Raw genomic sequence first — 12,042 nt, 5'->3', positions numbered from 1 at the left:
TCCCACAGTTCTCCCCCCATCATTTAGTGCTTCCGGTTATTCAGGCCATTCCACTTAGAGCCATCCTTGACTCCTCCTTCTCATTCCACATTGAATCTGTCAGCAAGTCTTATTGAGTCTAGGTTGAAAATATATTCAGAATCTCATCTCTTCTCCTGCTAGTACTCCCCCACCATACTTGCCTCTTAATGCACTGGTCATCTTGTTTACTTGTTTTCCCTACAGTTCATTGTCAACCCAACATCCTGAGTGAGCCTTTCAAAAAACATATTAGATTATGTCACTCCTCTGTTCAAAATATCCAATGCTTCTCAAAAAAAATTAAACATAGAATTACCACATGGTCCAACAATTTCACTTCTGCGTTTATAAAAGAATTAAAAGCAGAGACTCAAACAGGTACTTGTATGCCAGTGTTCATAGCAACATTATTGACGATAGCTGTAATGTGGAAGCAACCCAAATGTCTACCAACAGATGAATGGATTATTTAAAATGTGGTCTATCCATACAATGGAATATTTTGCAGTCTTGGAAGAAAATTTTGACACATGCTACGACATGGATGAACCTTAAAAACATTAAGCTAAGTGAAAGAAGCCAAATTGCAAAACAAAAGGACAGACTGCATGACGCCAATCACACGAAATACCTAGAGTATCAAATTCAGAGATGAAAGGTAAAATAGAGGTTACCAGGGGCGAGAGGAGAGGGTAATGGGATGTTATTGTGTAATGGGGGCAGAGTTTTCATTTGGAAAGATAAAATAAATTCTGAAAATGGATGGTGATGATTGTTATGTAACAGTGTGAATATATTTAATGACATTAAACTGTACACTTAAAATGGTTAAAAGGGTACTATATATATGAGAGAGAGAGAGAGAGAGAGAGAGAGAGAGAGAGCGCCATGATTTAAAAAGAAACCTCCAATAGCTTTTCACCTCACTCAGAGTAAAATCCAGAACCATCAAGATCCTTCCCGAGCTGCCCTGTTGGCTCTCTGAACTCAGCTCCTGACACCTTCCCCCTCACACCACCCCCTCCAGCCCACTCATCACTTTCTGTTCTTGGACCCTTTAGACAAGCTGCTCTGGTACCTTCCGCTGGCCACAAAACCCAGTCCGTAGCTGCTCTGGGAGTGCTCGACCATTTTGGGGGCCCCAGTTGTTCCGCTGGTGAAGTAGATGGCCAGCGGGTCTTGACTCTTTGTCCTCACGCAGTTGTGCTCTGTAGATGCCTCCCTGTAAAAGGTAAAAAATCTCGGTGGCACTACCATAGTAAAAATAGTAGCACCTATAACATGTATAACAACAATATACCATTTCATAATACCACGTGTGAGGTGCTGTGCTGAGAGCTCCGGCTTGGGTCACCTGCAACCGCCTCATGGCGTAGGTACTATCATTGTAACCCTTTTGCAGACAAGGAAACTGAGGCTCAAAATGGTTAAATAACTCACTCAAAGGAGCCTATGCTTTCTTACCAAGGCATGAGGACTTTCTGGTAGTACACACACATGTCCATGTCTATAATTCTGCACATATAGGCACAGTTTCCACCCCACCCCATTTATTATTATTAATAATAAATTTAATTATTATTAAATTTAATAATTTAGAACTGTTTTCTAAAGGTTTCCCCCAGTATGGGGTTTTAAGATCTAAGTAATTCCCAAAGTTCTGTGATCTGGATAATCAGCTAATCCACTGGCTCTCAACCCTGGGTGTACCTTGAAGTTCTCTAGTGCATTTTTGGAAGAAACTTGCCTGTACCCACTGTGAACAAAATAAAATCAGGATCTTTGATGTTTTCTTAAATGCTTCTCAGGTAATTCTAATAACAGCCAAAACTGAGAACCACTGATCTAGGCCCACCTGACAGCTCATCGAAATATTATGGACCGATTTTTTTTTTTTTTTGAGATGGAGTTTTGCTCTTGTTGCCCAGGCTAGAGTGTAATGGCACAATCTCGGCTCACCACAACCTCCGCCTCCCGAGTTCCAGCGATCCCCTGCCTCAGCCTCGTGAGTAGCTGGGATTACAGGCATGTGCCACCAGGCCCAGCTAATTTTGTATTTTTTAGTAGAGACGGTTTCTCCATGTTGGTCAGGCTGGTCTTGAACTCCTGACCTCAGGTGATCTGCCCACCTCAGCCTCCCAAAGTGCTGGGATTACAGGCATGAGCCACTGCACCCAACCCTATGGGCTGATTTTTGGAAACAGATCCCCAGGGCTCTTGCTCAGCTATGTCTGGTTAAGTAGGTCAGATGTGAGGCCTTGTCATCTATATGCAAAGCAGCACCCAGGTGAATCTGATGCAAGCAGTCTGTGGGGTGAGTGTTTGTGACTCAATGGTTCAGGCGCCTGAGAGGCCCCTTTTGGGTTCTGGCTTCCAATCAGGACAAAGTCCCAAATTCTCAGATGGGTTTCCACCAGGTCCTTGCTCCAAGGCAAATGTGGTCTTGGCTCTGCCCAATCCTGACTTGACTACTTTTTAGCACCTTGGGCAAGTAACTTTAGTTTTCCAAGTCTCAGTTTCCTCATCTGTAAAACTGGGTTAAAGTGCACATTCTAATGTCCTTTTCAGGGATTAAATAAGATAATGTCTTATCCATTATGGTGTTCTGAACACCAAACACAATGCTTGTCACAAAATGGATGTTCGTTAATTCTTTGTTACATGAATGAATGAAGTTGAAGGCTTACATAGCACAGTATCGAGCAATACACTAAGTACCCAATACATGGCCACTAATTTATTATTAATTGACCACCTGCTATGTACTAAATGCACCATATAGGTTATTTCATATACTCTGGATTGTAGCTCTAATAACTACCACCACCATTGTAGAAGCATGAAGCACAGAAAAGCTGCTGACACTGTATCCAGCACTGACTGAATGAGTGACCTTGAACATTGAGATAGTGACCACGATTACACTTATGTCAGTCTGGCTGCCAATGGGAGAGTTCCTATCCGATTCACTCTCTATGTGTGAAATCAGCAAAGATTTCATCTTTTGTTGCTTAAAGGGGAAATAACTTCATTTTTCTGGTGTTCTCCTGGAGAGCCCCAATTCACCGGAGGAGTTCCCTGAAGTTCAACCAGCCTGGCCGACTGCTCTCTGACACCAGCAGCTTGGTCTGGAGGGAGGGGCACTCAGCGCTGATGGCATCTACCCTTGGAGCTATGGAGTCACTGGTGATAATGGACTTGGCCCTGGATGCCTGCAGTCGGTACTTGAGGTCCTTTTCCGTCAGCTGAGTGACACCCGGAATCATGACAGTCCCTGGCATAAAACAGAAGGCGATGTTGACTGGATAACAGGAGGGGACTTGAGTATAGAGGTAAGAGATGAGGACAGGAAGGGGCTGGGGAGGGTTGGAATGCCTGAGCTAGAAGAGATAATAATAATAACAATGAAATCCAAAATATTTATGAAGCATTTACATGTGCTAAGAACTTTTGTTTCTCTCTTTCTTTCTTTCTTTCTCTTTCTTTCTTTCTTTTCTTTCTTCCTTTCTCTTTCTCCTTTCTTTCTTTTCTTCCTTTTTTCCATCCTTCCTCCCTCCCTCCCTCCCTCCTCCCTCTCTCTGTCTCCCTTTCCTTCCTTCCCTCCCTCAATCCTCCCTCCCTCCTCCCTCCATCCTCCCTCCATCCTCCCTCCCTCCCTCCCTCCCTTTCTTCCTTCCTTCCTTCCTTCCTTCCTTCCTTCTTTCCAGTGTCTCATTCTGTCACCCAGGCTGGAGCAGAGTGCCGTGATCATGGCTCACTGCAGCCTTGACCTCCCAGGCTCAAGCAATTCTCCTGCCTCAGCCTCCCGAGCCTGAGTAGCTAGGACTACAGGTGTGTGTCACCATGCCCAGTTAATTTTTAAATTATTTTATAGAGACAGGGTTTCTCCATGTTGTCCAGGCTGGTCTCCAGCTCCTGGGCTCAAACAATCTACCTGACTCAGCCTCTCAAAATGCTGAGATTACAGACATGAGCCACTGCACCCAGCTACATGCGTTATTTCAGCTGATTCTCACAACCCCAGGAAGTAGATCCAATTATTATACTCATCTTATAAAATTAAAATTTTAAGACTTGCATCTTTATGCCTTAAATCAATTAAATAACATGACCAAGATAACATTACTAATATGTTTAGAGCTGGCATTGTGAAGCCAGGCAGTGGTGAACCTAAGTGTCTAAGATATTGACCATGGTATTATATTGCCTTAGAGATTACCTACTGCAATTGTTTTCCATGCCTTTTAAGCAAAATGCTACAATGAATCCTAATCATCATGTGGGTGTGTGTTGCTTGTGGCAATAAGGGAGGTGTAGCAGGTGGGGGCTCCAGGACCCCCACAACCAAAGCCACTCTGATGGTAGCTGAGTCCAATCTCCTCTTAAAAAAAAGAAGAGTGAGGAAGTAGAAATCAGGGACAAATTTTGACAAATTAAAATTTTAATCGGATACTTGAAAACCACTTCATTGACTCAGAATGCAGATTATAAAACATTCCATTGAGCACAACACTCTCACTTCACAGATGAGAAAAAAGAGGTACTAAAAGAATCAGTGATCCCACCATAGCCAGACGGTGAAGACAAAAGACAAAAAAGAACCCATCTCAAACAGCATAGCAGGCACGCATCCCCACGTCCGGCTAATTTTTTGTATTTTAGTAGAGACGGGGTTTCACCACATTGGCCAGGATGGTCTCTGTCTCCTGACTTTGTGATCTGCCTGCCTCAGTCTCCCAAAGTGCTGGAATTACAGGCCTGAGCCACCGTGCCAGGCCTATTTTGTTTTTTTCTAGATGTCTATTCCAACCAGAGTTGTGGTTTTGGTGCTTTAGAGGCTGAGTTTGAGTTTGAGGCTGGAGCAGATGGATAGTCAGGGCTGTCAGTGAGAGAAAGCGGTCAGACCCCACAGACGGAAGTGAAGTGACAAATATGCATCAGAACAGGGTCATTCGAGGACGTAGGGGCATCTGACCTGAATATCTTCTAAAACAGAGTGAATGCTAGACTTGGCGTGGCAACGTGGGACATGGCTTTGAGTTATTTTATTTAGTCATTAAAAGAATAATTGAGCCTATGTAATTGGAGGAACTTGGGAAATTTAGGTAACATGGAAAAAATACTACAAAGGGACATTTTGATCATGGAAATTGTTTTGCATGGTGCCTGGCACACAGCAGGTACCCAAGAAAAGCATAGGGACTTCTTGCACCTTGGCCCTCATTTAACCATAGTCATGGCAGAATGTGGATAACTCTCCAAACCTGTGTGCCTATTTCATTTCCTTAGAGCTGAATATGCTATAATGGTGCTTACTTTTATATATTGTGCAAAAATACATGAAAATAAAATGTAAGTTTCTGCCTCTTTTTTGACAGTCCATTCACAAAATGGTTGTGTCATGCTTGTTCATGTAGAAAGGTTAGATCCCTGATGTGAGCTTGCACTGCACTGTTTTGCAAACATTATTTGTGCAAACACCTGTCTTTAAGTAGACTGCTCTATGGGCACAACTGAAAGGGAATAGACAACATTCTAAGTGGTCAAAAGTTGCTGGGTGATGGAGAAGCCATCTCTCCACCTTAAGTAGTTGTCTCATTTTGAAATCAGCCTAAAATCCCTCACCTTCTGAATAAGTGCATGACCACTTATTCATTCAGCATCAGCAGAGGCTTCCTAGGCTCACTGTGGCCTCTTGTCTGCTCTGTTTCTCTGCTGAAGGAACCATTCTAATAAGATAATGTTTCACTGCCCTGGACATTCATGACAACAGGAGGACCTGTCCACCTGACCTCCTGCAAGGGATAATATCACTGGTTCTTTTATTTCATCTGTATCTTCCTTCCTTTGGGAGCTAGATGATGCTGTGATACTGAGAGTCATAAAGTCTAAGAGTGAAACTAACATAGACTGGTTATAAAAGTCCCTCATCTATAACTGCATTGTTCAGGTAAAATTCTAGCAACTAAAGCAAGGCTCCCAAACCACAACCAGAAGAAAATATACTTTGTTTGTCCCAGTCAGGACTTTTTAAAATGATAGATGCTAACATTAAAAGACAAGAGGATTTTTCATAAAAATCCAGAGTTTTCTGTTACAAATCAGAAGTTCTGATAACACTGGTACTCATTCTCTCATGGTAACATTTGATTGGAGTTGAGAAGTAGCAACCCCATTAAATAAAACATGTGATCTCCAGTTTGCTGCAGTCCTCACCACTCCCTGCTACCTTGCACTGGCCTGCTTTTATCAATTACATCACTGTCTAGCCCCTATTATACAGTCAAGTCTGTGATTGTTGGGCAAATAGTAAGTAAACACAACTCCACATAGAATTTATTTTTGCTCCATCTTCAAGACCCTGTAGACACTGCAAAGCTCTGGCAGGTTGTGTCTGTCCCCCAGCTGAAATTCCCAGCCCTGCTTACTGACCTGTCCGCATACAAGCGACGCTGACCAGCCACCACTCTGGGATCCTTGGGAGTACCAGCATCATTCTGTCCCCAGGCTGCAGGCCGCATGCACCCCCTAGCACATTGGCCGCCTTCCTGGACTGCTTCCCCAGCTCCTCAAAGCTCCACTTGACCTCTGCTCCTGTGCCATTGACCCACCAGAAGGCAGGATTCGGGGGGCGGTGTCCAGCCTAGATGGTGGTGCAGGTAGAAAAAAAAAAATAGATGCAATTCATTGAGAATTGTTTTCTTGTTGTTTTCGAATGTTTTATAATAGTTAATATAAAAATTCACAGGGTTCAAAAAGCAAAGCAATATGGAAAGACATGCATTGAAAAGGCTTGCTCCCCTCCTTGTACTTAACTGCCAGTTCTCCTCTTCCTCTGCCTCAGTGAGTAAACAATTTTATTACTTTTTTGCATATCCTTCCAGAGTTTCTTTAGGCAAACACAAGCATATATATTTTTTCTACTATCTTTTTAATGTAAAAGGTAGCACATGATTTGCACTGTCTTCTGTTTTTCCCTTTTTTATTGAAATATATTCAGGTATCATAAAAATCACCATTTTAAAGTGCACAACTCACTGGTTCTTAGTATATTTACAAGGTTGTGTGACCATCACCATTCTCTAATTCCAGAACATTTTTATTGCCACAAAAAGAGGCACTGTACATATTAGCAGTCCCTCCCCATTCCCTCCTCCTCTAGCTCCTGGCTACCAGTTATCTGCTTTCTTTCTCTATGGATTTGAATCTTCTGAATATTTCATATGAATGTAATCATACAACATACAGCTTTATGTCTGGTTTCTTTCACTTCGTACAATGCTTTCAAGATTTATCTGCATCACGGCATGAATTAGTTTTACTTTCTTTTGATTGCTGAATAATATTTCACTGTAGGGATAGACCACATTTTGTTTATCCATTCATCAGTTGATAGACATCAGGGTTGGTGCCACATTTTGGCTATTATAAGTAAAATTGCTATGAGGATTTATGTTCAAGTTTTTGTGTGAGCACATGTGTTCTATTGTCTTGGACACATACTTAGTAGTAAAATTCCTGGGTCAGTATTAAATATTATAATAACTCTATGTTAACTTTCGGAGGAAGTGCCAAACTGTTTCCCATAGCACTGCCCCATTTTATATTTCCATCCAGCCATGTCAGAGGGTTCTAATTCTCTGCACCCTCCCCAACACTTGTTATTGTACCTTTTTGTTGGTTTTTGTTTTTTTGGTTTTAGCCATGCCACTGGTTATGAAGTGGTATCTCCTTGTGGCTAGGATTTGCATTTCCCTAGTGAATAAAGATGTTAAGCATGTTTTCATGTGTCTATTGGGCATTTGTTTATATTCTTTAAAGAACTGTCTATTCAGATTCTTAGCCTGTATTTTAATTGGGTTATTTGTCTTTTAACTGTTGAGCTTCAGTTCTTTATGTATGGTAGATACTAGACCCTTACTCAATATGTGATTTGCAAGTATTTTCTCCTATTCTGTGAGCTGTCTTTTTTTTTTTTTTTTTTTTTTGAGACAGAGTCCCCACTCTGTTGCTGAGGCTAGAGTGCAGTGGCACGATCTTGGCTTACTGCAACCTTCGCCTTCCTGGGTTCAAGCAATTCTGTCTCAGCCTCCCGAGTTGCTGAGACTATAGGTGCATGCCACCATGCCTGTTTAATTTTTTTGTATTTTTAGTAGAGACAGGGTTTCACCATATTGGTCAGGCTGGTCTCAAACTTCTGGCCTCAGGTAATCCACCCACCTTGGCCTCCCAAAGTGCTGTGATTACAAGTGTGAGCCACTGCACCTGGCCTGTCTTTTTATGTTGATAAACAAATAGTATTAATTTTCATGAAGTCCAATTAATCTATTTTTTCTTTTGTTGCTTTTGCTTTAGAAACCATTGCCTAATTAGAGATCACAAAGATATACTCCCATGTTTTCTTCTAAAAACCTTCTTACACTTTTTGTTTCTTCATTTAGGTCTTTGATATATTTTCAGTTAATTTTTGTATTTAGTGTCAGGTAGGAGACTCAATAAATTCTTTTGCTTGTGAACATCCAGTTGTGCCAGCATCATTACTTGGAAAGACAATTATTTCACCCATTTAATTGTCTTGATATTCTTGTTGAAAATCAATTTATCATAGATTTGTGGATTTATTTACAGACTCTGAATTCTCACCTATTTCTCCAAGTCTATCCTAATGCCAGTACCACACTGTCTTGGTTACTGTAATTTTGCAGTAGACAGTAGACTTGAAATAGAAAAGTGTGAGTCTTTTTTGCTATTTATTTATTTATTTTGTTTTGTTTTTTCAAGATTGTTTTGGTCCCTATGGGTCTCTTGCGTTTCCATAGAAGTTTTTGAATCAGATTGTCTATTTCTGTAAACAAGTCTCCTAGGATTTTGATAAAGTTTACATGAAATGTGCAGATCAATTTGGAGTACATTTTCATATTAACAATATTAACTCTTCTAATCCATGAGCATGGGATATATTTCTATTTGTTTATGTCTTTCCCGTCCCAGTTTATTTCAGCAATGTTTTGTCATTTTCCATGTACAAACCTTATACTTCTTTGGTTAAATTTATTTATATGTATTTCATTCTTTTTGATGCTTTTTAGTAAATCAAATTATTTGTTAACTCCATTTTTTATTGCTCCTTGTAATAAAAAAACACACAGCCTTACTTAGGTGTGTTGATTTCTAGATTTCTAGGAATACAATGGAATTTTTTAAGGCTCCCATAGACATTACCTTCTCCAGCTTTTCTTTTTTCACTCTTCAGTGAGTGTGTTGTTTGTCCCTACTGTTGTCTATCACCATAGGCAACAATGAAGCTAAAACATTTTCCTGTAATTGTTTTGGGCAGAAACTCCTACAGAAAAGTATTTTCTCGGTTAATCTTCAAGTTGGTTCAAATACAGTATTACAAGTAGGGTCTTCCAAAGAACCAATGGGCAGCTCAAATAAGAACAATTCTTCATAAGTGAAGCTTTGAAAAAACGCCAGCTCTATTCTGGCCCCTCTGATGGTTGTCATGATGCACCAGAAATGGGGGCTGTTATTTTTCAAGGCTACCACATAGCTGGAAAGTCCTTATTCTACCATTTTTTTCCTGACCTAATCCTGCTTGTTTGTTTTTATTATTAGGAGAAGTCTTCTAAGGATGCCCCTAGTATGGCAAAAATAGCTCAGATTTTTGTAGGCCATCAGGAATGGATCATCCTGGCTTTATCTCTTACATGCACTTTTCATTTAATTCTCACTATAACTCTGAGTAGCATATGGAATGACTACCATTTTGCAGGTGAGGAAGCTGAGATCTAAAGAACTTAGGGCAAGGTCACACTTCAAGTACATGGATAAACCATGTCTATTTGACTGCAAAGCCTGTTTTTAAGTCTCAGTCATCCTCATACCACCTTGATAAATTTCACTATATCTGTTGACATTTAATTTTACTGTATCTACTAACAATGTCATTTACTTCATATTTTTTCTTTAAACAACCTCATCTTAAAATTAACATGAATACAATTCTTTGAATTAAATTTTATATTTCCCTATTATAAATATTAGTATAATGTAACACAAATAAAAGATAACCATGAAATATATAGAGAGGCCCAACAAACACAGATACAAGGGAAAATAAAGAAGAAAGCAGATGCATGGAGACACACAAAGAAATCAGGATTATCTTATTTAATTTTATGTATCTGTTATGATCTACAAAAAGCTTTGAGCCTGAGCCCTTTTCTTTCCTTATTTTATTTTATTTTTTGAGATGGAGTCTCACTCTGTTGCCTAGGCTGGAGTGCAGAATAGAATGTGAAATAGAATCTAAAATAGAATGTGAGCCACCTGTGCAATTTACATCTGAGCTTACTGCAACCTCTGCCTCCCGATTTCGAGTGATTCTCGTGTCTCAGCCTCCCAAGTAGCTGGGACTACAGGTGCGTGCCACCAAGCCTGGCTATTTTTTTTTTCGTATTTTTAGTAGAGACGGAGTTTCACCATTTGGCTGGCTGGTCTTGAACTCCTGACCTCAGGTGATACACTCACCTCGGCATCCCAAAGTGCTGGGATTACAGGCGTGAGTCATCACACCCAGCCTTCTTTCCATGCACTTGCATGACAGTGAGAGAGAGACATCAAAGATAGAGTAGCAGCAAAACAAAACTTCCTCCTTCACTTGATGAATGACCTGAAGGAAATCGGAAGGGACCATAACTGTCTCATTGTGTGATTTGGGCTCAAGGATACAGGACACTTCAAAGAGGAAACAAGCATGTCTAAGGCTCACAACACTGACTCAGAATTTTTTTCCCTAAGTCTTAAATGCTAACACTTTACATTTTAGAACTAGCAAAATTTCCAGGTCCAAATTTCCTCATCAACATGTCTTGGAGCCTTGAGTCTCACTGGGGTACCTGAGGGCAGCCTCAGATGCCCCAGATGGACTCTAGGACAGAGTAGGCTTCACCTCTTCCAGCCGACTCCACACATCTAGCACATCATGGGCAAAGTTGAAGTACTCAGGCACCGGCTGCCTTCCCAGGCTGATGGCTTCCCAGGTGGCCACGATCTTCTGAGGAACAGGTAGTGGTGCCGGCTGCCCACGAGACCCACAGAATCCCCGGGAGCTCCTCAGTGCCTGGAGGACCAGGCGTCTCAGCCATGGTCTCATGCAGTCGCCTCCTGTCTGTCACCAAAGAGAGGAGAGAGGGCATTGTCATAAATTCTGGGCTTTGGGGACAATGCTGAGGTTAGGAGAAACCTGTGGTCAGTGCTAACAGTGACTGCGGTCCCTATTGACTTGAAGAACAAATGCTCCACCGTCAGTCTCAGTTCTGCTATGTGATGGTCATTTCTCCCTTCTGACCCTGAGGTCCATCCTTTTGACCTCTCACTGACTGTGGGTCTCTGGGTCTGAAGTCATAACTCAGAGCCCACTTCTCAAGGCTCAGTACTTCAAAGAAAATCCCTCAAAAAGCCTTTGGCCAATCCTGAACGGACCTTACAAAACTGAAGACAGCTTTAGAGCAGCACTGTCTAATAGAAATAGAATGTGGCCGGGTGCGGTGGCTCACACCTGTAATCCCAGCACTTTGGGAGGCGGAGGCAAGTAGATCACAAGGCCAAGAGATCAAGACCATCCTGGCCAACATGGTGAAACCCTGTCTCTACTAAAAATACAAAAATTAGCTGGGCATGGAGGTGCATGCCTGTAGTCCCAGCTACTTGGGAGGCTGAGGCAGGGGAATTGCTTGAACCTGGGAGGCGGAGGTTGCAGTGACCCGAGATTGCACCGCTGCACTCCAGCCTGGTGACAGAGCAAAACTCTGTCTCAAAAAAAAAAAAAAAAAAAAGAATGTGAACCACTTGTGCAATTTACAATGTTCTAGTACTTTTTAATAGTACTTTTCTTAATAGAAAAGCAGAAACATGAGATTAATTATAATACACATATTATTTAACCAGATAGAGCCAAAGTATGATCATTTTAATGCATAGTCAACAGAAGAATAAATTGTTAAAGAGATATTTTAC

General features: G+C 41.3%; 2 protein-coding genes across 3 annotated transcripts in view; one reads left to right on the top strand and one right to left on the bottom strand.

The window, feature by feature from the left end:
- PDILT (protein disulfide isomerase like, testis expressed) overlaps window positions 1-12,042 on the top strand; it is a 155,275-nt gene that overhangs the window by 84,387 nt on the left and 58,846 nt on the right. The window contains exon 5 of the mRNA XM_064362555.1: window positions 3,039-3,353. The gene's annotated coding sequence lies outside the window, so the exon portion shown is untranslated. The remainder of the gene's footprint in view (window positions 1-3,038; window positions 3,354-12,042) is intronic.
- LOC105725570 (acyl-coenzyme A synthetase ACSM5, mitochondrial) overlaps window positions 1-12,042 on the bottom strand; it is a 29,049-nt gene that overhangs the window by 15,645 nt on the left and 1,362 nt on the right. For both annotated transcript variants that reach the window (XM_012464679.3, XM_012464680.3), the window contains exons 2-5: window positions 10,976-11,194; window positions 6,454-6,664; window positions 3,088-3,295; window positions 1,100-1,243 (exon numbers count right to left, since the gene is read on the bottom strand). In XM_012464679.3, the coding sequence (XP_012320102.2) occupies window positions 1,100-1,243; window positions 3,088-3,295; window positions 6,454-6,664; window positions 10,976-11,179 (767 nt within the window). In that variant the 5' untranslated portion in view covers window positions 11,180-11,194. The remainder of the gene's footprint in view (window positions 1-1,099; window positions 1,244-3,087; window positions 3,296-6,453; window positions 6,665-10,975; window positions 11,195-12,042) is intronic.

Source organism: Aotus nancymaae, unplaced genomic scaffold (assembly GCF_030222135.1).
Source record: "Aotus nancymaae isolate 86718 unplaced genomic scaffold, 86718_ANA_hifiasm-v0.15.2.pri h1tg000049l, whole genome shotgun sequence".
Taxonomy (NCBI): Eukaryota; Metazoa; Chordata; class Mammalia; order Primates; family Aotidae; genus Aotus; species Aotus nancymaae.
This window is presented reverse-complemented; position numbering and strand designations above follow the sequence as displayed.